At 36.7% G+C, this 23,479-nt stretch overlaps 5 protein-coding genes and 1 non-coding gene across 12 annotated transcripts; 4 read left to right on the top strand and 2 right to left on the bottom strand.

Annotated features, from left to right (window-relative positions):
- Window positions 1-618: 618 nt before the first annotated feature.
- Window positions 619-4,518, bottom strand: LOC111483267 (cyclic nucleotide-gated ion channel 4). The gene is made up of 6 exons (XM_023129421.1): window positions 3,818-4,518; window positions 3,156-3,371; window positions 2,760-3,079; window positions 1,986-2,094; window positions 1,429-1,752; window positions 619-1,246 (listed from the first exon to the last, which is right to left on the bottom strand). The coding sequence occupies exons 1-6, from the start codon at window positions 4,280-4,282 to the stop codon at window positions 731-733; spliced, it is 1,950 nt and encodes a 649-aa protein (XP_022985189.1). The 5' UTR covers window positions 4,283-4,518; the 3' UTR covers window positions 619-730.
- A 2,551-nt stretch (window positions 4,519-7,069) lies between these two features.
- LOC111483281 lies at window positions 7,070-10,481 on the bottom strand. 7 transcript variants are annotated; one of them, XM_023129445.1, is made up of 7 exons: window positions 10,260-10,481; window positions 9,427-9,491; window positions 9,279-9,308; window positions 8,596-9,171; window positions 8,334-8,553; window positions 7,897-8,157; window positions 7,070-7,420 (listed from the first exon to the last, which is right to left on the bottom strand). In XM_023129445.1, the coding sequence occupies exons 1-7, from the start codon at window positions 10,296-10,298 to the stop codon at window positions 7,346-7,348; spliced, it is 1,266 nt and encodes a 421-aa protein (XP_022985213.1). In that variant the 5' UTR covers window positions 10,299-10,481; the 3' UTR covers window positions 7,070-7,345. The 7 variants fall into 7 exon arrangements, with proteins under 7 accessions (XP_022985213.1, XP_022985210.1, XP_022985212.1 ...); XM_023129442.1 differs by having other exon boundaries at window positions 8,334-9,171; XM_023129444.1 differs by having other exon boundaries at window positions 7,070-7,417; window positions 8,334-9,171.
- A 490-nt stretch (window positions 10,482-10,971) lies between these two features.
- Window positions 10,972-11,044, top strand: TRNAF-GAA. Its single transcript has one exon. It is a non-coding gene; the product is annotated as a tRNA-Phe (tRNA).
- Window positions 11,045-13,427: 2,383 nt separating this feature from the next.
- On the top strand, window positions 13,428-14,645 carry LOC111483299 (chlorophyll a-b binding protein 13, chloroplastic). Its single transcript, XM_023129484.1, has 3 exons — window positions 13,428-13,616; window positions 13,703-13,864; window positions 13,949-14,645. Exons 1-3 carry the CDS (start codon window positions 13,494-13,496, stop codon window positions 14,456-14,458), a joined length of 795 nt encoding a protein of 264 aa, XP_022985252.1. The 5' UTR covers window positions 13,428-13,493; the 3' UTR covers window positions 14,459-14,645.
- Window positions 14,646-16,377: 1,732 nt separating this feature from the next.
- Window positions 16,378-18,480, top strand: LOC111483316. The gene is made up of 3 exons (XM_023129509.1): window positions 16,378-16,560; window positions 16,758-16,812; window positions 18,098-18,480. The coding sequence occupies exons 1-3, from the start codon at window positions 16,479-16,481 to the stop codon at window positions 18,255-18,257; spliced, it is 297 nt and encodes a 98-aa protein (XP_022985277.1). The 5' UTR covers window positions 16,378-16,478; the 3' UTR covers window positions 18,258-18,480.
- A 624-nt stretch (window positions 18,481-19,104) lies between these two features.
- Window positions 19,105-22,900, top strand: LOC111483292 (cytochrome c-type biogenesis ccda-like chloroplastic protein). The gene is made up of 12 exons (XM_023129472.1): window positions 19,105-19,315; window positions 19,465-19,602; window positions 19,767-19,822; window positions 20,300-20,430; window positions 20,521-20,606; window positions 20,693-20,724; window positions 21,431-21,592; window positions 21,746-21,818; window positions 21,900-22,000; window positions 22,401-22,493; window positions 22,612-22,658; window positions 22,756-22,900. The coding sequence occupies exons 1-12, from the start codon at window positions 19,228-19,230 to the stop codon at window positions 22,826-22,828; spliced, it is 1,080 nt and encodes a 359-aa protein (XP_022985240.1). The 5' UTR covers window positions 19,105-19,227; the 3' UTR covers window positions 22,829-22,900.
- The last annotated feature ends 579 nt before the right edge of the window (window positions 22,901-23,479 follow it).

The raw sequence follows: 23,479 nt of genomic DNA, 5'->3' as shown, positions 1-23,479 counted from the left end.
AAATACAACATACATGACTTTATATAGCCTCAAAATGAAACTAAAAGACATTACAAGAGTTGTAACCCGTAATTAACTAATTGTAACGTAAACTAAATAAAAAGTCTTAAAATACATTAACTCTAAATTACTCTAAATTGTAACCCACCCAAAATTTATAACAATCAAACTTCATTCTTATTTAGTGTGGCATGAATTTAAACATGTTTTGATAATTTTGACAACCTTTTCTTCACATCAAACTTCATTCTTATTCAGTGTGGCATGAATTTAAACATGTTTTGATAATTTTGACTACCTTTTCTTCACATCTTCATTTGAAATATATTGTAAGATTGATGTCTTTTGATTCATATCAATAGAGTAGAAATATAATTTTTTAGATATTTATAATAAGAGATGGTTATATTTAGTAAATGAAACTCTATATATATGTATACCCCTTATACATGCTTTGAAAATTTTCTTCATATTTTCTCATTCTTTACATACTTGAAGTTATCACTAGAACTTTTAGCTAATATTATTTTTTGCATTTTCTCTGTTCTTTATATTTATCTAGATCGATTGTCGAGTATATACATTGTTGTGCGATTCTAACCATTATAATAAACCAGCTTGACAAATTCTCTGGCAATAATTTCAATTTGTACCACCAACCCAAAGAACAGAAAATTCAATCAATTCCAAGTTCGAAGTCGAGATAATTAGAAAAATGCACAACATGGATTCAAAAATCGAAGTGATCCTGATTGGGCTTGGGAGAAGTAAGCAACGCCGTGTAGAGGCGGAGGCGATCCTCCCCCAAGGAAGAGCACCGCGACAAGGGTCGCCGAGGCCGAATAAACGACAACGACGTTAACGTAAGCCGGTGGCGGTAACGACGCCAGGCAAGCTGGATGGCAACGGCAGCCCAAGTACGCCACCCAGGGGAGTAGTAGCGGGCGCTACGTTTGACCTTGTCGTTGACGAATGTGTAGCGAAAGTGCTGGGTTACGTACTTGACATCCTCCGCCTCCAACCCAAACGCCTCCGTCGTCTCCAATGTCACCAAAGTGCAAGAGGACGGCGGAAGGCGCTCTATGAAGGGGCGGCGGAGACACCAGGATAGAAGCTCGTCGCCGCTAAAGTTGCCTGGCCCCAACATGCAGCAGCTTTTGACGCCGTCGCGTAAGACTTGGCTGCTTTGGAGATGCCCTCGAACGACAAACAGCATTCTTTGAACTGGGTCGCCCTCTCTTGTTATCTGGGCATAATTATAATGGTTAGATCAACACGACTTTTTGTCCACTTTGAGAATAAACTCTCGTAACAATAGAAAAAGTATTTTTTTATTATAAACCTATGATCATTTTTTAAATTAGGGGACGTGAGACTTTCATCTAATAATAATCATTGGAAATGAAAGGTTTTGTTGTTAGAACTTACGGTTTCGCCCTTGGTGAAGATGAGGGACTTGACACGGTCACAAATGTTCTCAAGAACAAGATCATCCATGTGTTGAAACAATGGCACCTGCCTAACTAGATCCAAGCAAAGGTGATACTTTATCTCTCGCCGGAGTCCTTCTGGTAGGTTTTTAATCATCTCGCACTCGTCAACTCCGCGCATCGCTGCCCAACGTTGCCGTTCGTAGTTCCGAACACGCTGTCGGAAGCCTTGTGGAAGATGTCGCTTTCTCATCCACAACTCTAGATTCCTCATCTTTAGTTGCATTCCTTGTTTCTTTGACGTGGTTGCATGCAAAAACACCTGCGCACACATTTAAGGTTAAGAATTACGAATCTCCACAATGATATAATATTGTCTACTTTGAGCATAAACTCTTATGACTATTAGAGATAGTATTCCTACTTATAAACCCATGATCAACTCCTTAATTAGTCGATATGGAATTCCTCTCTCAACAATTCTCAACATACAATACTACGGAATTTATTATAACGATCCATTTTTGAGTTTCCATCCGAACTTGAAGAGGTTACCTTGATATTTCCTATCAACATGGTGACTAATAAGAGTCCACTGGTGAGAACAATGATATTGAACACAACTTCCAGCCATTCCGTGGTGCTCTCCAAGTTCCCAAAGGTACTGTTTAGTAAATAAAATAAGTTATCACTTTGTAAAGTTTTCTTCAAAACAATTTGTGAGAACAACGATAAGACGATAATGAAACAAGTATTATTGAGGATTGTTGGTAGGGAGTCACACATTGGCTAATTAAATAAATAATCATGCGTTTATAAGTAAGGAATACATCTCCATTGGTATGTGGCATTTTGGGGAAACTAAAAGCAAAACAAGAAAACTTATACTCAAAGTGGACAATATCATACCATTGTAGAGGTTCGTGATTCCTGACATGGTATCATAACAATGCCCTTAACTTAACCATGTCAATAAAATTCTCAAATGTCGAACAAAGAAGTTGAGTCTCGAAGGTATAGTCAAAAGTGTCAACCAAATGGTGTACTTTATTTGAGGACTCCAGAGAAGGAGTTAAACCTCGATTAAAGTGAGGTTGTTCGAGTGCTTCATAAACCTCAAAGGAGGCTCTATAGTATACTTTGTTCGATGGGAGGATTGTTGGGAGAGAGTCCTACATTGGCTAATTTAAGAAATGATCATGGATTGATAAGTACGGAATATATCTCTATTGGTACGAAGTTTTTTTTTGGAGAAACTATAAGCAAAGTCACGAGAGCTTAGACTCCTAGTAAACTTTCATAAAAGTTTAGAAGAAAAGCGCGAAGTACCTAAGAGTCATGAGACCCCAAAAGATAGGAAAAAGGATCTTCTCCAAGCGACTTTGGTTGACAACAAGCTGAACAGTCCATTTATAAGCTCCATAATTAAAGTTGTCAGCAGTATCCAAACACATGAATTTCGGTTGCCTGTTATTCGCCCAATCAAATCTTGCACTGTCTCTCCCCATTCCCATCTTGGTGGCTCCATAAAAGATACGATCTTTGCATGACAACAGCCTCACCCCACAGCTGCTCGTGGCTCTGCATTGCTCTTTAAGGCACTTGGCTGCTCTTTGCACACCCAACAGGTACCAGCATGCGCCTGCAGCCTGCATTCAGACAAGTTTAATAAGAATCGTGTTATGAATCACAAATCTCCATAATGATATGATATTATTCACTTACGTGAGCAGCAACAAAGTAAGCAATGAGATTGAGGGCAATGCCCCACCAGACCGTGCCAAAGATGAACCCCGACAGGTTTTGGAGGCGCCGCAGCAGGCATACCGAGTGGTACAATTTGGGTAAGTATTGAAATAGAAATACTATTAGCAAAACTGTCATCACCAATGTCACTGATCCTTCTTTCATTATTCTTGGAATTACTACCCATAATACCACCTGCAAATATGCACATTTTTACTTATTCTAAAAATTTTAAATTAATATTAATTTTTGAAAATATATTTATATTAAAAATGATTGATTATCCAACGGTCAGGAATTCTTCACAGATTTTAAAATTAAATTTTTTAAAAAAAAGATCGAATCCCAATAGATTCCCGAATTAAAAAAAAAAACATAATTATATTCGTCTGCCCAGAATCACATGTTCGTCTGCCCAGAATCAGAGTTTCATAAACACCACATTCTATTAATTCATGTAAATAAATAAAATAAAAGAAAAAATTTATTTAATTCTAGACATTTTTCAGTTTTTTTTCTAACAATTATTTATTATGTTTAGCAAATTTTAAATTTGGATAGTATTTTATTAAAATAAAAGTAAAAACATTCCTAAAGATTGTTGGTTATGAAATTTATTTATATTATTATATGCATGATACCTGTGGAAGTGGAAGAATAACGAAGAGATCAAAGAAGAAGCCTTTTTTGGATTTGAAGTAGCGGAGAGCGACGGCGCGTGGGGTGGAATCTCTAAGGCCTCTATTCTCCGGCGTGGCTGCGGTGCCAGCTCCACCGGCGAAGGAGTATCTTGTGGCAGTCTTGAGCTGGAGCCACATGTTCCAAAGGTGGAAGGCGTCGGCGGTGCAGCGGAGGACGGTGACGGTGATGGCTAACCACCCATCAACAAACAAGCACATCCATGACTCGCTTATGGAGAGCGTGTAGAGGAAGAGAGGGTCCACGAAGAGGCCAGCGGCGGAGACGAGGAGGAAGACCCGGTTCCATTCTCGGACCCATTTGGCTCTCGGGTCGAGAACCGAGCCGACTCCGTAGAGGCTCCGGCAGAAGCCACCATCGTGTTCTTGTAATTCTTTTTCTACTTCGTCGTCGTCGGAGGTGGCCATGGGAGGAGGGAGGAGGAGATTGGAGAGACGTGTAGTGATTTGTTTGTTGTTGTTGTGTGGTGTTGTATGTGAGAGTGTCAGTTTGGCGTGGAGGGCATAATCGACAAGGATGAATTATTACAAGAGGGGAAGTACAGCCAAACCCTTCACTGATTTCATCCATAAAGACAATTTTGGTCTTAATTGACCAATTTATCCTCCTCTCTCTCTCTCTCTCTCTCTATCTCGACATTCGATCGACTTTATCCTCATACCTACAAAACCGGCCTAGTTGCTCAACACAGCTTAGCCGGGGCCAGCATATACGTATGAGGACGAGTATCTCAATTGTTTGATCGCTATAGATGATCTGGAGAAAAATATGTAAATGAGGATACGATGATTTAGCAATATATTGATTAGGTGATTGAACTTATACATCTCAACAGCTTCAACTATCAGTTATATTCTTCTGATAGGAAATTATGACCCATGTCAAATTCTCTCAATCAACTCAACTGAATTCACTGAATCAGCTTAAAAATGGTCCAATGTTTAGGGCTGAATCTAGGACCACGAGCTGACGAACCATGTAGGCTGCTGAAGCCACATGGGTTCTACACATGACTGAACACCCTATAAGACCCATGCAAGAAATCTACGAAGCGAATGAGCATTGATGGATGAACTTGATCTAAGCACGAGATATCAAAATATGTTAGGACACAAAGGTGTGAATATCTATTTTGCAGCTCAAAACCATGATGAACTTATTTCTCAGCAGCAAAGATTTTGTCTTTACCTTTGAAATCTTTGATGAAATTGACACTGCCCATTTTTTTTGCTTTCTAGCATATTTGGTTGAGAAACGACAAATTTCTCAGTCAAACTTTCATACCATCTTACCTTTTAATTCTGTTAAGAATGAACCTCTACAATAATATGATACAAGACTTTTGACTTTACCTTTGGTTTCCTCAAAAAGTCTTATATCAATGTAAATGTATTTCTTATTTATAGACTCGTGATCTTCTCCTTAAATGTGTAACAACAGAATGTCCCACTCATAATTTTAACAATTCACGGGAGTTTTACAAATTAATATACCTAGACAATAATTTTGTTGAGTACAGAAAAATACAAAATTGAATTTGTAACAAATAATAGGAAAATGAATTAAAAAAAAGAAGGTAGTAAAGGACATTTTTGTGACGGGGATAGGAGGAAAGTGAATAAAAGGATATTCTCCTGTTTTCATAATTCAAAATTATGCCTTCTTATTTGTCTTTTCATTCCAATAATTGAACTAAACAATAGAAGCTCTATTATTATTATTTTTTTTCAATTTCCCTTCAAATCTTCACACAATCTGAAAAATAATTATACGCTTCATCTCTTTGAGGGCAAATAAAATTACTAATTTAGAATTTGTTTATGTTAAAATTAAAATGTGTACCGAACTACCCTAAGTTCTCAAAAATAAGATTACGAGAGATAATAAACTTTAAGAATCTATGAAACCTTAAGATGAGCTCGATTGGGCGAGCATAGTTAGTTGTAGGGTTCTGAAAGTGTATTAAGAGTTAAGAATGATATATAAGTGAAGGTGAAACACAAGTTTGCAGCCAAGGTAAGAACATACACTTGCTATTCTCTATATCCAATCTAAAAAATGAAAGAATTGATTGAATGGTAATCAATTGAACTATTTATCATCGAACAAGGATAGAATCGGCCCGTTGATGAGGCTTAAGAAGAGAGGGGAAACCATAAAATTAAATAAAAAAAGAAAAACAACGAAGGCCAATATGATTCAAATGCGTGGTAGGGGTGGGGAAGGGGTAAGTAAGGTAAGGGAAAGGGACAGGCGTTAGGGGCTTGGCTCTATTATGCATACAAGTTAAACAACTGACGTTCTCTGAAGTTTCCTCGGTTCTGTTTGTTTTCCATAACAAGAAGATATGCATAATCAAAATCCCATCTGTTTCATACTACTCCTTCCCCCAAAATATTTCACTCCCAAAACACTCCCTCCCTCTTCTCTCTCTCTATGGAACAACATTAAATGGCTACCATCATGCCTACCTGTCACTTCTACCACCGCTTGATGCATTGGCCATCAAACAACTACAGAGTAACCTGTCCTTTCCAAAATATGAACAAATTGCCATAAACATAGCCATTATATTTTACCATTTCTCCTTCCTACATCTAACAATCATAAAAAAGTAGTGCTCATAACAAAAATAATGTACTACTTACAATAGTAAGCACTACAAGAGTTGCATTCAACCTAACCTAAATAATGGAGTACTTAATCAAAATAAGCACAAAATGAGATTATTAGATGGAGCATTTTGATTTTCATTGTGACTTGACAACACCTACACTTAATAACAGAAAAAGAATGAGAAAATTGGAAAAAGGGGCCCTAGTTTCCAGGACAATGTGGTTCAATGTGGTCCATAGAGGACAGCCGCATCTTGAACCCCAGTTCGGTATGGTCTTTATCTGATCACCCACTCAATATGGAATTTAGTTTCGGCAGGACATAAACGTTAATCCTATACCACTTTTTAAGGATACTAGATATCAAAAAGAAAGAAAAGAAAAGCAACAACATTTGGCCACTTTACTCACATGCTGTAAGTGGCAAAAAGCAAAACACTTCTACACAAAGAGCATACATGAGCGTAACTTCACAAATGATTTCTTAGACTGAAACTTCTTAAGGGATTTGGTGAAGGCTATCTCAGCTAAGAAGGTTTCGTGAATTCGTGTCCAGAAACCAAGATTTGAATAGCTATGTTTAGGTAAACTTGAATGCCAAAAACATTCTTAATATCAGGTCAGTGACAGTAATCAGACATCAATATCATCTTATACAACCTATTTCTCCAAGTTGGCATTTCAAAAAGACAGTTACAATACCATTTGCATGGGTCAAAAATGAATATTAATTTGAACCCATAAGAATGGAACTTACTACCGCAGGCTGGAAAACCGAAGGAAAGAGATTTGGTTGCCTCCCCATTGACTCCTTTTGTATATACGCGTAGAGATGTCATTATGTACAGACTCCTCTCAACGGAAGTATACCCTTTTGCTTCCATTTCCCAGACTTTTTCCTTCACTTGGATGATACTTTTTGGCCTGCTGCTGTAAAAAGTATAAAAGGGGTCATAAAAAGATGTTAATAACATAACTTCAAAGATATGGCGACCATTAGGCAAAAGACACTGAAAAACAAACAGTTTTGTAAACATTTTCCCTTAATTGCACCGACTTGTTTAGTTCACATAATCAAAGGACGCTTTGTCCAGAAGTTGAATCAAATGAAAATTGATGCATGGAGGATTATCAGACCACGATGATGATATGCGTAAAAATCTGGTCAAATAGCACCGGGAGAATGATATATGCCTCACAATTTGTTAAACAAAATATATCAATGGACATCTGAACAAATGATCTACTTGTTAATATCATCCAAATTGTTGTTATGATCTTCAATTCATATTCAACTTCAATTCAATTACTACTTATTCCAAAAGATGATGCGAGAATGGATTACTATATTTTAACATCAACAAAACGAGCATGATAAAACTAGTTGAAGCCTACAATCCTTTTACCTTCGAGCTAACTACACTTCGTCCACCAAGTCTTTGTGGAACCTTATGCTCTGTCCTTTTCTGATCCTTGACCATACTAAAAGTAGAAGGGTCTCTACCATTGCATTTCTGACTCACAGCAATTCTCCTTATTGCATTCTCCTTTCCAGCTACTACTGTCTTGCATCTTCCTATTCCATCTAAACTTTCCTTTTTCTTTGGCTGTAAACAAGTTTTTTGAAGGTTTCTTTGCTGTAGTAGAGGAGCTTTTGGACGAAGTATCTGGTTGAAGAACAAACAAGATTTAAGTACATCTCCCTGACATTGTTGAGAAAGGATGCACACTGAAAAATCAAAATTTTCAATACCTTTTCTCTGACAGAAAAATGATTGCAAGAAAACCATAAGTTTTGCCACATAGATATCTCAATATCAAATTTTAACTAACAGCTTCTCACCTTTGGTTTTGAAGACTCAAGGTGGGCGAGCTTAGTGGGCTTAGCATAGAATTTACTAACTCTTCTTGAGTTGGAACTCGCGTCCTTCACTGGAATCTTTAATGTGCTCGAGAAAACACTTGAATCTTTGGATTTGTTTATTGCTGTTTGAGTCATCCTGGAAAAGTTTCCAACACCTACACTACTTTTCAGGTGTTGTTCTGATGTATTGGTGATGCTTTTAGCATCAAAACCAGGATTCAAAGAGGAGCATGTGGTGCTTGAATTACTCGAAGAAGAGTTATGGCCACTTGACTGTCTTTGACAGTTATTAACCTCCAATCTCGATACTTGTCTATTGGCACAGCTTTTCCTGAGACTTCTCCTCATATCTGACAAAAGTCTACTAGACATGCTCAATGGTTGGCTTGTTACCTCCGTTGCCTTACATTGTTGTTGACGACCCAAACCAGTTATGATAGTGCTGCTAGTTCTGCTGTCAGCTGGCTCCTTTCCCTCTGAACTCGAACCAGTAACTGAAACGTTTGGCCTGGAGTTTTCGGTTAAACAGCTTGCATAAGAAACCAAACTCATATTTGAACTCGAAATTCCTTTTGAGTCTGTATAGCTCAATTTAGTGGCTGATCCTGAACTCAGCTTCTCACTTACAATATGCTTGTCCATTGCAAAACCTTGACAGCTGCCTTTGCACTTCTTGTCCTCAAAGTCCCCTCTTGATCTTGAGACAGAATTGGGAAGGTTCAGAGAAGAAGACACAGATATTTCAAAATTTAAAGTCCTTTCCTCGAAGAGCTGAGAAAATGCTAATTTCAGGTCATGAGAGGAACTTTGGTGGACCCTGATATGTATATTTGTTTTTTTGAAGGAAAACACAAAGAACTATATCATGAAAAGTTTATACTTTCACATCAACTCTGTAAATGAAAAAACTCTAAGGGCGCTTACGGATGGTGTGTAAAGAACCATTTATCATCACTGCAATCAAAGTAAAAGCGTAGGGGGAATTAGTATGATGAATAATTCAAATGAAAATCATGATACTAAATGCATATTAAGCTGACATTTACATTGACCAATTGTATCAGGTACTCACATGTTCTGATTGTTGGACCTCCCTTCTAAGGTGAGATCAACCCACATGGGTGCTTCAATTTCTTCCTGACTCAATCAGAAATTACACACCAAAAAAAAGCCTCATTATATAACACCTTTGTTTATTGTTATCAGTTTTGAAAAATCATGCTTATTCACCAATCTCCTCCATAGTTTTCCTAAACTAATTTCAAAACAACTGTTCAAATCATAGGAATCTTTTAGATCTAAAACAAGTAGTTTCTGAACCGGTTTTTCGTTATTTTAAAACTGGCGAAGATTTCAAGTATTTAAAAAGAAACATAAGTATGCTCGATATCAATCCCAAAAACGATGAATAAAAATTAAACATCACATAGACGCGTACAATGTGTAAACCAATATCAGTCATGATCATCGCCTCAGTCTCTAAACATTTTGATTCTCGATAAGAGATTCTGAATCATTAAAACCGAAGCAATTTCCCGTAAAATCGAAGATTATCTTCCCCGCTTCATTCCCAAACACAATTAAAATGAAGAGAAACATGGCATGGATACAGAGGACATTTGATTAACCGAAAACAACATAACGTCAACCAATTACTCGAGAAACCTGAGATCAAAATGGAAAACCTAGGAAATTAACATTAAAAAACCAATCAATTCTCCACAAAAAAGAGGAATAATACAAACAAAGAACAAGAAATAATATGAACGAATTAAACAAAAATGTGAAAGAGAGAATGAAGATAACCAATCAAATATCCGTTTCCCCTAGAAAAAAAAAAGTAAAAGAAAAAAAAAACGAGAGAATCGAAGAATAAGAAATGAACTCAAGAACGAGAGAAGATACCAGGAAAGCCCAATGATTATTGGACTTGATGAGCACCATTTTTGGACGCAGAAGTTTTCTGGAATTGAAGAAACCGGTCGAATCCTTCGGCTCCCTCACAGGAATAAAATGAATGGGGACGTGAATGAAAATATAGAGTTATATTCACGACGTTTTCTGACGGTCTGATTTGCGAAGTTTTCTGATTCAGTGGATGAAATGGACGGTGTAGATTTCATCTGAATTCCCGTTGCATGGTTTGGAGATGTTTAAGGAACTGCGCGGTGCGTGGAAACATTTCATTAACAAATTATTTTTGACCGTTGGAAATTTCAAACTGCTGGACAGCAAATTACGTTATTGCCATAATTAGTTAAACACCCACTTACTTTTTAAATCTATGGTTATTTTCTATTTATTTCTTCCTTTCTAAAAATAAAATTAAAAACTTTGTAAACGTTACTATGAAAGAGATTCCACTTATTTTTTTAAAAATACGAAATATATATTTTTATTATTATGATGTAATTTAATATGACATTAGACGGGGATAGTTCAGTTGGGAGAGCGTCGGACTCAAGATCGCGTGTTTGACCCACTCTCACCGCATATGTTCGTACTATTTCGCTTCCAGTGTATATTCTTCATACGACGTCGTCCCATCATTGCCCATATTATGATCCAGTCTATTAAAAAAGTTTTCAATTGTAACACATGAAAAATTAAACACCTTGCGGGGATAGCTCAGTTGGGAGAGCGTCAGACTGAAGATCTGAAGGTCGCGTGTTCGATCCACGCTCACCGCATAATATTGTTTTATTTTCTTCCCGTATAAATTCTTCATACGGCGTCGTCTTGTTGGTTTATTTTATTAATTTAAATCCATTAATCGAATAAGCGGTGCAAATAAATGATATGTAATAAAATTGCACAAAGTTTTAATGATAAACAATTGGTATGATATTTAAATTAAAAAATTAATTATATCCGTTATTTTTTAAATCAAATAAAGTATTTTCTTCGAAATATATATATATAAGATATTATTGAAAATTTTGAAAGTTTAGGAATATTATTGAGACAAAATACAAAATTTATAGATATTTTTATTAATTTAGATAATAAAATAATAGAAAGATGAAATTATTTACAAATGAGCTGACACCATCAACCTTGAGTGGGATCACTCAGTTGGATTTTGGAGATATAAGGGTTTGTGTTTTATTCAAATTTAAAAGAAGGTTTTGTCGATATTAATATTAAAATTAAATGACATGACTTACCATGATAAACAATTTTATATATTGAAATTATTGAGGCTCTCAATATATAAAAGAACCGAGTAGATAAAAAATCGGAGAAATATAAGATATTGGTCTAGTCCAACCTCTATAGCTCATGTAAGCCCTTCATGTCAATTACTCTATCAAGCCTCGTCTGAAAATGAAATTGAAATAGCAAGAATGAGTATAAAATACTCGGTAAACAGCTTGAAGTACTTAATTCGTTCTTAAGTCCTGTGAAATTTTGTTTCTTTTGTTTGTTCGTTTGATGTATTATTCTTACTTAGGAGTTTATTCCCAATTACAAGTTCTTCCTATGCCACACCTTACGTGTATTCATTCACCTAAGCTCAACTTAGGTAAATAAGCGAAAGTAATTAAAGTCTCATTTTTTTGTCCTATCTAGACCTTTGGAACTTGGAGTTCATCTTAAGTTCTTACGGTACCTCAGATCATCGTTATGATAGTCCCTTATATCATCATCATCTGTTTAGACCTATATCATAGGGCCTCGAAGAGTCACCCTGACATCAGTTCCAACCCATAATCCTCGTCTCACAAAGGAGGTAGCTACTCTTTACTAACAAGTTCTCATCTACCTGTGTAATCTCTCGCTCTCACCTGAATAAAATCACGATTAGTGGTTGTGAATGTCGCATGAGTGGAGTTAGAAGACTCAAGGGAGCGCTAGAACAACTCAAAACTTGAGATTAACTTTGCAGAACAGGGGGAGAGGTGAGATCGATCTGAGCATTAGAAAAAGTTGAAAAATCGGTCTCGAGTCCACAAAGGAACCAATACATTTTATCAATGTTCTCGACGGGTCTGCTAATGGCATGAAACTAGTCACAAATTGTTTAGAAGTTACAAGCATACTCAACAACATGTTTGGTGCTGTGTTTCATGAGCTGCAAGTCATCCTTGATTCTCAATTCACGGGCTTTGGAATGATGGTTGAATGTAGTCTCCAACATGAGTCAAATGTCACGGGTAGTGGAGAAACCAATGACGACAACAATAACTTCCTCGGTAAGAGAAGAGAGCAAGAGACAGAGAATTTGTTGATCAGGTTCTTTCCACGCCAAATATTTGGTGTTGAGTGTTGAGGAGGTTGCTAGTTCAAATCAAGATGGTGAAACTAGAGTTTCATGAACGTAGACCAGCATGTCTTGACTCTTAAGAAAAGAGAGAAGTTAAGCTTTTCTAAAAAAGATAATTGGAGTAAAAGAGCTTGATGGTGATATGAATTAGAGAGATGAACGGAAGAAGATGAAGGTTGCTAAACCAGACCGGGTCTTATACCATAAGCATATATGCTAAAATCACATACCAAAAGGGGTGAGAATTCTCTATTTATAACTTAATCAAATAAATTACAATAGAGGAAAGAGTAATAAACAGATATACTATATTAGCCTATGATCAAGAGTCAAATATGATACATATAGTAAATCGTAATGGTAGGCTAAATATTCTCAAAATTCTCCATCCATCAACGTTACTTAGCAACATAGCCTAATTAGATACCCAAAGATCTCGAAAACCCATACCCCGAGTTCCTTGCAATATAATGTTCCTCTAACTCGACAATGAATTTTTGTACCATGCTAGAAGAGTTCCACGGTAAATCACACAAGACATCTAATTTTTTACTAAACGATTCTCGAACTTGAAGCGAACTCATCATACAGTTTCATAAATTTTTTTATTAATTACTAATTAGGGTTTAAACCTAATGAGAAAAAAAAGGAGGAATAGATCAAATGTGGATAGAAAGAGATGAGTTGGAGATGCATAAAAATCTTTAGAAGGAATGTGATTGGCTAACTAAACCCTCTCATTACCCCAACATATTTTCTGAATCTTCCATTCTTCACCACTCATCTTCCCCATTTTCCCATCATATTCCCCCACTTTCCCCCCTCTCTCTCACAGTTCCTCACACCTTTCCAACGCACAACTCAAAAGAGAAATGGCCGCCACCGCCACCGCCACCGGCCTCCTCCGGGCCACCCCCTTTCTGGGCCAGACCAGATCCTCCCCACAGAACCCCCTCAGAGATGTCGTCGCCATGGGAACTCCCAAATACACCATGGTCTCACTCACTCTGTAAAATTAAATTTTTGCTCTGTATTTTGTGCTCTGTTTTTTGGGGTGTTAAGATTGATGGTGTTTGAACAGGGAAATGATCTGTGGTATGGGCCAGACAGAGTCAAGTACTTGGGACCCTTTTCAGCTCAGACTCCCTCCTACTTGAACGGTGAGTTCCCCGGCGATTATGGATGGGACACTGCCGGCTTGTCCGCCGATCCCGAGGCCTTTGCCAAGAACAGAGCTCTCGAGGTAATTTCATTTCCAACCCAATTCTTAACTTTAATTTAATTTCATTTAAACCCACTAATTATTCCAAAATTAAATGGATTTCAGGTGATCCACGGGAGGTGGGCCATGCTGGGAGCCTTCGGTTGCATAACACCGGAAGTCCTAGAAAAATGGCTGAAAGTGGACTTCAAGGAGCCGGTATGGTTCAAGGCCGGCGCCCAAATCTTCTCAGAAGGGGGGCTGGATTACTTGGGGAACCCAAACCTGGTCCACGCGCAGAGCATCCTGGCCGTGTTGGGCTTCCAAGTGGTCCTGATGGGACTGGTTGAAGGGTTCCGCATCAATGGCCTGGACGGCGTGGGTGAGGGCAACGACCTCTACCCAGGGGGTCAGTACTTCGACCCGCTCGGACTGGCAGACGACCCCGTCACTTTCGCGGAGCTGAAGGTGAAGGAGATCAAGAATGGGCGCCTCGCCATGTTCTCCATGTTCGGGTTCTTCGTCCAGGCCATCGTCACTGGAAAGGGCCCCCTCGAGAACCTGCTGGACCATCTGGATAACCCTGTGGCCAACAATGCTTGGGTTTATGCCACCAAGTTTGCCCCTGGCTCATAAGTATCATAAAACTGTGTGCTGGGAGGTTTTCGTCCATGGAAATTGAACGAGTTTGTGGTGTAAATTGTTTGTGTGTGAGTGGATGTGATTATTAGAAGGCAGAGAGCATTAAGGTGGATCAATTGGACATTAATTCCCACTTGATCGAAATTGATGTTCTTAATCTTAATTAAATTGCCATTAATTACTCGTGGAGTGTGCAATCTCTAGAGCACGCTGAAAGAGGCACAATCTAATAGTTCCTAAATAGTTTTAATATGATTAACGGTGAAAGAGGCACACTCCATGCACCCGATCAAGATAAACACAAATAACAAGAGAGAAGAAAGAAAATACAAGAAGAATATTGACCAAACCCAGAATCGAGAAAATGAAGAAAACACCCCTAATGGGTATAATATGGTTTCAATTTATAGATACAAGCATCATGCTCCATATCCCAACAAGGGTTTTCTCATCTATTTGTTCGAATGAGAACTACGGATAAGATAAGGAACCACTACAAGAGGAGTAAGATTCGAATTACCTTGTTGATCGAATATCTCAAGACAAGAACATTGTTTGAGATTCGAATCATTTCACAAGCAAGATCGATTATGTCTAGCTTGATTGATTCTTGTTGATCAAATATCTCAAGACAAGAACACTTGATTGAGATTCGAATCACTCCACAAGCAAGATTGATCACGTCGAGCTAACCTAAACTACATAGAAAGAAACTTAGTCATTGGCTAAAGAAGAGCACAAATGCTTCTTTTACATACATTTTCCAAGTCTCTTACAAATACAACATACATGGCTTTATATAGCCTCAAAATGAAACTACTAAAGCCATTCCAAGAGTGGTAACATTCATGCTTAATGACTTTAATTAACCATTATGTAATTATAACTTAGAGTAAATTAAAAGTATTAATATAGAAATACAATAACTCTAAATTACTCTAAATTGTAATCCACCCAAAATTCAAAACATGAAACTCCATTCTTCTTCAATATGGCATGAATTGAAATATCTTTTGATTATTTCAACAATATTTTCTTCCCATCTTCATTGAAGCATATTGTATGATTGATGTCTATTGGTTCATATCAAAGTTTACCTCGCATGAGAAATTTATTTGTTCAAAATTGTTTGCCTACTATTTGAGCTTTCTTTTTTAGGCTTCCTCTTAAGGTTTTTAAAACGGGTTTTACCAATGAGAGGTTTCCACACCCTTCTAAAAAAAAATACTTCATTCTCCTCCAACCATGTGGGATCACACTATCCAATCCTTTTGGAGCCTAGAGTCCTCGCTGGCAGACAGCTCGATGTCTGACTCTGATACCATTTGTAACAGCCCAAGCCTACCGTTAGTAGATATTGTCTTTTTTGGGCTTTTCTTTTCACGTATCTTCTCAATGTTTTTAAAAAGCATCACTAAAGAGAGGTTTCCACACCCTTATAAAAATGCTTCGTGCTCCTCCTCAATCGATGTAGAATCTTTCAATCTACCCTCTCCACGGCCCAGCGTTCTCGCTAGCACCCGTTCCTCTCTTCAATCAGTGTGGGGTCTCACAATTCACCTCTTTTCGGAGTCTAGTGTCCTCGTTGACACTCGTTTCTCTCCAATCGATGTGGGATATGACAACATGTATGAAAACAACTTATAATAGGCTTACAATTATTAAATTTAATTTATATAAAATTTCAATTATTTAGTATAAAGTGATAAATTCACTTAATTTAACTGTTTAATAAAATAAATTAGAAATTTCACGTGCCTGAAACGTTTTAAATATTAGTTTAATAGTCGTTCGGCTTTCGTCGTCATTATCCACTTTTCGGAAGCGGGCCATAGGGCCCAATAAAGCTACAGGCCCATATTATTATTTAATGGGCCAACAAACAGCCCAAATACATAATTCATGTAGTTCAACATTCGACTACAGCTTCTGGCCGGTGAAGCTTCTTCTCGCTTCTTACTTTTTTCTTCCTTAGGGTTTCGTTGTTAGTCTCCTCAGCGCTTATCTCTCAGCGATGGCGAAGAACAAGAATAAGAAGCGAAGTGGGGCTATTTCAATGGACATAACCGAAAATACTGCTCACGAGCTCCCTCAAGGTACGTTTGAGTTGTTTTAGAAGGGAATGCAGATAGTATTTTCAGATAGATTGAGAATTGTATCCTCCAGATGTTTGTACTTGACCTTATTTCTTCACTGATCCTCTTTACGATGTTTCAGAACTCTTCTTTTTTTATAATATATGTTTTCTTTGAGTAGTTTTGAAGTTTTTACTTATTTCCCCTTGAATCTATAGCGATGGACGTGTCTGAGTCTGCAGTTCATAAACCAGCTTCCGGCGCTCTCAATCTGTAAGCTTGTACCTGGGAATTGTGGTTTATTCTTTAATTTCATGGACTGGGACGTAGTTTCACTTTAACGCCAATTCCATTCTGCGCTTTTGTTGTTTTTTGTTTTTAATTCGTGTGCTCTCAGTTCCTGATTTTTGTTATGATTGGCCCAAATTTGTTCATTTTCGGTTGAGGTTGAAAAATTAGGGGTGATATTATAATGGGCATAACTTCTCTGATTAGAGTTAATTGAGCATCTTACCACAAAAAGTAATGAATCAACTCCCTGAAAACTTTTGATTCCATACTGCTTCCTTTGATATGTAGCCACATTACTACTGATTATTATTATAATTGGTGGGTCTCTTGTAACTTTAAATGCTTAGCTACATGGCTAATAATTAGTGAAAACAGAGCGAGGAATACTTCTTGGAAAGGGAAAATGAGGGAAATCCTTCTATGTGGTCTATCTTGATAACATTGTTCAACTTTTTTCATTGAAATTCTATTTTTTATGCCGTTCTTCTCGTTAGATGTGTATGTACTTCAGTGTGTAGAGTGTTTTTCATGTATTTATATTTTCAAAATAACACCATGATAATTTTAATACACTTGAGGAGTACTTTACTCTTGGTTTCCTTCAAGAACATTTACTACAGTAGTAGGAAGCATCTAATGCACCCCTCTAATTTGTTTTTAGCCACCAAACTTATTAATATAGACAACTGTTAGGCCCCCAATTGTAAATGTTTATACTTGAGAGGGTAAAAGGGTAAAGTGGGAGAGTAGGAAGGAGGGGAGGAAGATCAGTTATCTTGGGACTTGTAGAGCGTTTACGGGAGCGAGACAACCCTTTCGAATTGACTGAACTTTGAATGGTGACATTGTCACTTGTTTATCTTTCCTATATTAGTAAAATGTAAAATGGTACTATTGGTTTCTGTTGTATTGAATACAATGCTTTTCAAATGAAAATGAACGCGTGCATGTAAATTGGTATGATGCTCAATTCGTTAATGCCTTGAAGATTATGATTGAAACCCACCCATGTTTTCAAAGACTTTCCTGACGCCTACTTTATTGGCATTTGATCTAGAATTTGCTGAATCCCAGTCAATTACCTGGGGAATGGTTGGATAGTATGCATCTGTTAATACTAACCAAACAAGACAATTCCTTGGGTTTTGATAGTATGCATTGCTGTTTAACTTTAGCTGCTTTTCTAAATTTGGTTTTTATGGAAATTTGAAGCCACCTTTTTCCTGTTTCGGCCACAGACTCTGATCATTACTCATTGTTGTGACAGAAAATTGAAAAAGGGAAGACCAATGAAGCGATCAAAGAATGTTAGGAAGACAATGGCGAAAGCAAAGGCCATATCCAAGAACGAGCAGTCAGCGGAGAAAATATTGAAAAATCAGAGCAAAACTACAAGAATACATTCTGCAAAAACATTGTATGAATGATAGAAATGTGGGTTTAAATTGTAAAATTGTTTTATTTTTGTTCCTTTAATAGGTGTTTATGTTACTTTCACTCATCATTTAGTGTCTCAATCCTGCAACTTCTAAGTTTCCAAGTCACTTGTGAAATCCAGGCTATTCGCACAAATTTGTTTTAGAAAAGGAATTGTCTACTTGTGCAAGTCTATCGTCACTAGCAGGTGGCAATAGCATTAGGAGCTGGAAATTCTTATTCCTTCTTTGGACCACTCAGGTATTACACAAATCCTTATAGACAAATCGTTTATTAATCTTCTCGATTAACAAATTTGTTAAAAGAAATAAAAATATTTTGTGATCTAGTCTTATACGAACTCATTATTTAGAATACACAAACATACTTTAACACGAATGTTTTGGATCAAATCATTTGTAACAATTATAATATGGATTCATATCAACAATGTTATCAAGATAGACCACTTAACATTATCTATATACATGATTTTTGAATATATTAAGGATTTCATACGATAGATATTATTAAATTTTAAATTAAATAATTAATAAAATAAATTCATGGATTGTCAAACAATTCAATGGTTAATGAAAAGTTGGGTAAGATTAAAAATTTAAATTGTCTTATGAGATAAAATGATATTAAAAAAAAAAAAAGATAAAAATATAAATATAAGAAAAATACCAAAAATCTAATTTGAACAAAAATAAAATAAAATATGATGTTGATAGCTAGATTCAAAGAGGATAATTCAAACAAAAAAAAAAAGAAAAAAAAAAAAAGTTTGGACGTGGCTGACTGTAGACCAGGGTTGCGAAAATATCACTCTCCCGCTTTGCTTATTTTTCTTCTTCTTTGAGTTTGTGAGCGGAAGAAAGGTTTGGCGACTGCCACCCACAAAACCCGCCCCCACATCTACAGGGTCCACTTCCTTCAACCCTTCTGAGCATCGGAGGTTCTTCCCCAATTTTTCAAATGGGTTTCCTTATGACCCATTCTGGTGGTTTCGGCATCAATTCCATCAAAATTTCAACCTCCAAACGTTTACTCGGCAGGCCGCCAGGTAATACTTTAATTTGGTTGCCGTTGTCGGTTGAAATGATTCCCTTCTCTGTCTGTATAGCTATGGGACTGGCGATTACTTTTGAACTGTGGGGATGTTTTGATCACCATGTATTCAACTTTCTAATAGAGGCTCACTGGTTTCTTTAGGTAAATATGTCGCCCCTTTGAATTTTCTTGGGGGACAATCCGCTGCTTTGGATCAAACTAAAGATATTGATGAGTTTGTGGAGAGTACAAACAGCAGCAATCATTTTCATGCCATGGCTTTTGTAAATGCCATTTCTGGTAATGCTAATAATTTATCCAAGTCTTTTGAGGATATGGGTTATTCTGTTTTGATTATAGTTTGTTCATTACATAACTATGATTGGCAATTTCATAAGTAGCTGAATTGATATTTCTTAAGCAATTTCATATTCTTAATTTTATTTCATTTTCAATGTTCCCAGCTACAAGTTTCCTTGCAGTAGACGCAGCAAAGGCTGAAAGTTTAGAGCATATGTGGGTAAGAGTTTATAGTCTTCGCATATTCTGTTTTCCAAAGTCACCCAGTGAGATCGACGCGTTTTAAAAACCTTGAAGGGAAGCCCAAAAAGGAAAGCCCAAAGAGGACAATATTTGCTAGCAGTGGGCCTAAGCCGTTACAAAAATCTCAATATCTATATTCTTTTGAGGCTTGATTCCTTTTAAAGATGTTGATTAATATTTTTCATCAATTCCTTCAGAATCTTGATGAAATCTATATGTATTTCTATTTCCCCTTGGACATATAAGAATGGTTAATTCATTATGACTGCAAAAGAAACTGAAGCTTGGTAACAGGTCTGCTCTTTAGCATTACTCGCCATCTTAGTTTGCTTGCTTGAGATGTTGGTCTCTATAAATTGGATATCATGGTAAATAAATTAGTCTGCGTACGTATATTGCTTGGTGTATAACTGTATATTATATCAGGAACTAGAATTATTTTCCTTCAAGTCAGGAAGGAGCTGCTTCTGTTTATACACTGGCTGATGGTGGCATTGGAGATTGGTTTGGAGGCTTCTTGTATTCAGCTGGACAACAGGCTAATGTTGCAGTTCAGGATCAGTTATCTGCTCTTAGTTTTACTAGGTTCAGTCTGGTTTTTCTGCCCTTTACTTTTCATGTCTTTTAATGATTTGAATTTGATAGTAAACGGCTCTTTTCTATTCCTATATACAGTTTGGCAGTAATTTTTGGAGCAGGGTTTGTAACCAGCCTTTCCCCTTGCACGCTGAGCGTTTTGCCTTTGACACTTGGTTACATAGGTAAGCATTTTGTACACTTGTTTTCGAAATTTCAGGATGTTATTTGGTGTCTCGTGTTAATGTGATGATTCAATGGGACTTTGTAGGAGCATTTGGATCAGGGAAGAGCAGAGCAGAGGTAAATTATTTTCTAAGCGAGTTTCGGTTTTCTCCTAATGCTCTGTTTGACGTAGTATCAAATTGTAGAAATGTTTTAATTGATTAAGCTCCGAATGTTTGGCAATACATTCAAAGGTCCTAGGTTCAGCCATTGAGGCTAAAAGCTTAGGCCTGGTTGATAACGATTTTGAGGTCTTTCCATACCATGTTTTCCTCCTTTCTTAAAGAAACACTTGAATGAATAACAAAACAAATAAACTTATAGGTAGAACTAGTGCTTATAAGTTTAATTTTAAATAAACAAAAAAAATCAAATCGTTATCAAACGAGTCTTTAGTAAATTAAAACCCATATTGTCTATGAGTTGGGCTTTGGGTAGACGTATCCTTTACGGGATCAGTGGCGTCGGTCATGAGTATATATATTGTAAGAAGCTAGTAGCCTTCAACAACATGGTTACAGAAAAATAATAGTAATGAACCAGGTCTAGAAAGAAACTATTCAATGGTTCTATGATGCCAGAGTCTTCATAATTCTTACTCTACTTTGAACTTGAGAGCATTTCTATTGAAATCCTTCTAATCTGATGCATGGGATGAATATGCATGTTTATGTGAGATAGTTTCTGCGGAAATCGTTAAAATACGTGCTGATGGTCGTGCGTTGAGACAGACAGTTAATTGGAATTGGAATTGGAATTGGAATTGGTCTCTTCTTATTTTCAGGTTGTTGGAAACTCTGTTGCTTTTGCATTAGGACTTGCTACGACCCTAGCGCTGTTAGGCATAGCAGCTTCCTTTGCTGGAAAGGCATATGGACAGATTGGCCAAGGATTACCATTAGCTGCTTCAGGCTTAGCTGTTATTATGGGCCTAAACCTCCTTGAGGTACTCATCAAACCTTGATTTTCTGTATCAACTACGAATTTAGTATGCATATCTTTGTCGCATTATAAATAGATATCAGTTTCACTTATATGTAAATATTACTCTGCGAATCTTTTGATGGATTGGTTGTATAATTGATCACGAATTGCACAGATAATTGAGTTGCAACTACCCTCATTCTTCGACAATTTCGATCCCCGTTCTGCTGCTGCCAACTTTCCATCAAGTAACTGGCACCTTCATTACTTGTTGACCACTTGCTTACTCATTTGAATGCTCTAACAAGCTTTTAAATTTGATGTGTTAGGCGTGCAAGCATATCTGGCCGGGCTAACATTTGCATTAGCAGCATCTCCTTGTAGTACTCCTGTGCTGGCTACTTTACTTGGATATGTAGCTACATCCAAGGTGCCTTAAATCATTTCTTATACTGATACGACTTTGATCTTAGTTTCAATAGATTGAATCATGTAATATGATATCGACCTGTTGTCATTTTTTATTTCACATCATAGTTTCTACCATATCATACACGAGAGCGTAAGAAGGTTATATTTGTTGGATGATGAAAGTCCTACATCGGCTAATTTAGGAAATGATCATGAGTTTATAAACAAAGAATACTCTCTCCATTGGTACGAGGTCTTCCCCTCCATTGGTATGAGGCCTTTTGGGGAAGCCCAAAGCAAACCCATGAGAGCTTCTCAAAGTGGACAATATCATATCATTGTGGAGAGTCGTGTTTGTCTAACATTATTAATTCTTTCCTTTTTAGCATTCCTGTTAGTGAGTACTCTCTTTATAACAGGATCCCATCGTTGGTGGAAGCCTCCTCTTGACGTACACAACGGGGTACGTCGTGCCGTTACTTCTTGCTGCCTCATTTGCTGGAGCATTGCAGGTAACATGGTGATATATATTAGGAAGGAGAATCATAAGAGTATCAGCTGAGCCCCATTGGGTTATCTTTTGATGCTCTAATTCATTATGGATTGATTTTGTGTTCTAAATGAGTGCAGAGCCTTCTGTCATTCCGCAAGTTCTCATCATGGATTAATCCTATAAGGTAATTCCTTTTAAACTCATACTTCATATGAATAAGATGAAGAGATAAATTGTTGATGGGTGGTGGTGGTGGTTGTATTTGTTGTTGATGCATGCAGTGGAGCATTACTGTTGGGGGGAGGTGTTTATAGTTTCTTGGACAGATTGTTTCCAGTCACAATGGCAATGTAAAACAGATTATTTCCAGTGTAAATGTTTATTCAACCTTCAATCATAATCATCTCTATTACCCACTTAGTGTAACGCTACCCGTTTCTTGGAGTTTCTTGGAGGCGTTATTTGAAATAACGTTGCATGTTGACGATGAAATTATCTATACTCTACTCTTCATCCTAATCGAATGTTTAAAAGTTTCAATAATACTCTTATAATTTCATAATTTTTTTTTTAAAAAAAACTCTCTAACGTTAACGAGTATATTTTAACTTTTACAAAAATGTACTCTTACAAAAATATTTTGTTACGTTTAAGGATGGTGTTAGATAAAATTTTTAAAAATTATATATTTGTAATAGAGGATTAATAATTTCTAATTGGACAGAATATGTTTATTAATTTAGTAACAAAATGTTTAAAAGAAAAAGAAAAAAAAAAAGACTTTTAATCTTTAATATAAACATCACCGCACAAACAGGAAAACAAAACCCACAATCCTTAATTCCATATCTAATAATATCTCTCTATTTATAAATTGAAAAATAAATAAGAAAATAAAGACAAAGGAAATGATAAAATTTCCTCCACAAACAAATTAAAAGGTGCCATTTTTTTATGTTTTTTTTTTTTTTTTTTTTTTTTTTTTTTTTTTTTTTTTTTTTTTTT

Source organism: Cucurbita maxima, unplaced genomic scaffold (genome assembly GCF_002738345.1).
Source record: "Cucurbita maxima cultivar Rimu unplaced genomic scaffold, Cmax_1.0 Cma_Scf00008, whole genome shotgun sequence".
Lineage (NCBI taxonomy): Eukaryota > Viridiplantae > Streptophyta > Magnoliopsida > Cucurbitales > Cucurbitaceae > Cucurbita > Cucurbita maxima.
The sequence above is the reverse complement of the archived record's forward strand: the minus strand, read 5'-3'. Positions and strand labels throughout refer to the sequence as shown.

Excerpts from the sequence above, each read along its gene's own strand:
- LOC111483267 (XM_023129421.1), bottom strand. The coding sequence starts at position 4,282 with ATGGCCACCTCCGACGACGACGAAGTAGAAAAAGAATTACAAGAACAC. Across the intron at positions 1,753-1,985 it reads TGTTGATAGGAAATATCAAG|GTGTTTTTGCATGCAACCAC; the intron begins GTAACCTCTTCA and ends ATGTGTGCGCAG. Across the intron at positions 1,247-1,428 it reads TCTTCACCAAGGGCGAAACC|ATAACAAGAGAGGGCGACCC; the intron begins GTAAGTTCTAAC and ends AATTATGCCCAG.
- LOC111483281 (XM_023129442.1), bottom strand. The coding sequence starts at position 10,298 with ATGGTGCTCATCAAGTCCAATAATCATTGGGCTTTCCTG. Across the intron at positions 9,492-10,259 it reads ATAATCATTGGGCTTTCCTG|GAAGAAATTGAAGCACCCAT; the intron begins GTATCTTCTCTC and ends TGATTGAGTCAG. Across the intron at positions 8,158-8,333 it reads TTGAGTCTTCAAAACCAAAG|ATACTTCGTCCAAAAGCTCC; the intron begins GTGAGAAGCTGT and ends TTCTTCAACCAG.
- LOC111483299 (XM_023129484.1), top strand. The coding sequence starts at position 13,494 with ATGGCCGCCACCGCCACCGCCACCGGCCTCCTCCGGGCCACCCCCTTT. Across the intron at positions 13,617-13,702 it reads GAACTCCCAAATACACCATG|GGAAATGATCTGTGGTATGG; the intron begins GTCTCACTCACT and ends GTGTTTGAACAG. Across the intron at positions 13,865-13,948 it reads CCAAGAACAGAGCTCTCGAG|GTGATCCACGGGAGGTGGGC; the intron begins GTAATTTCATTT and ends AATGGATTTCAG.
- LOC111483316 (XM_023129509.1), top strand. The coding sequence starts at position 16,479 with ATGGCGAAGAACAAGAATAAGAAGCGAAGTGGGGCTATTTCAATGGAC. Across the intron at positions 16,561-16,757 it reads TGCTCACGAGCTCCCTCAAG|CGATGGACGTGTCTGAGTCT; the intron begins GTACGTTTGAGT and ends TTGAATCTATAG. Across the intron at positions 16,813-18,097 it reads GCTTCCGGCGCTCTCAATCT|AAAATTGAAAAAGGGAAGAC; the intron begins GTAAGCTTGTAC and ends TTGTTGTGACAG.
- LOC111483292 (XM_023129472.1), top strand. The coding sequence starts at position 19,228 with ATGGGTTTCCTTATGACCCATTCTGGTGGTTTCGGCATCAATTCCATC. Across the intron at positions 19,316-19,464 it reads TTTACTCGGCAGGCCGCCAG|GTAAATATGTCGCCCCTTTG; the intron begins GTAATACTTTAA and ends TGGTTTCTTTAG. Across the intron at positions 22,001-22,400 it reads GATATGTAGCTACATCCAAG|GATCCCATCGTTGGTGGAAG; the intron begins GTGCCTTAAATC and ends TCTTTATAACAG.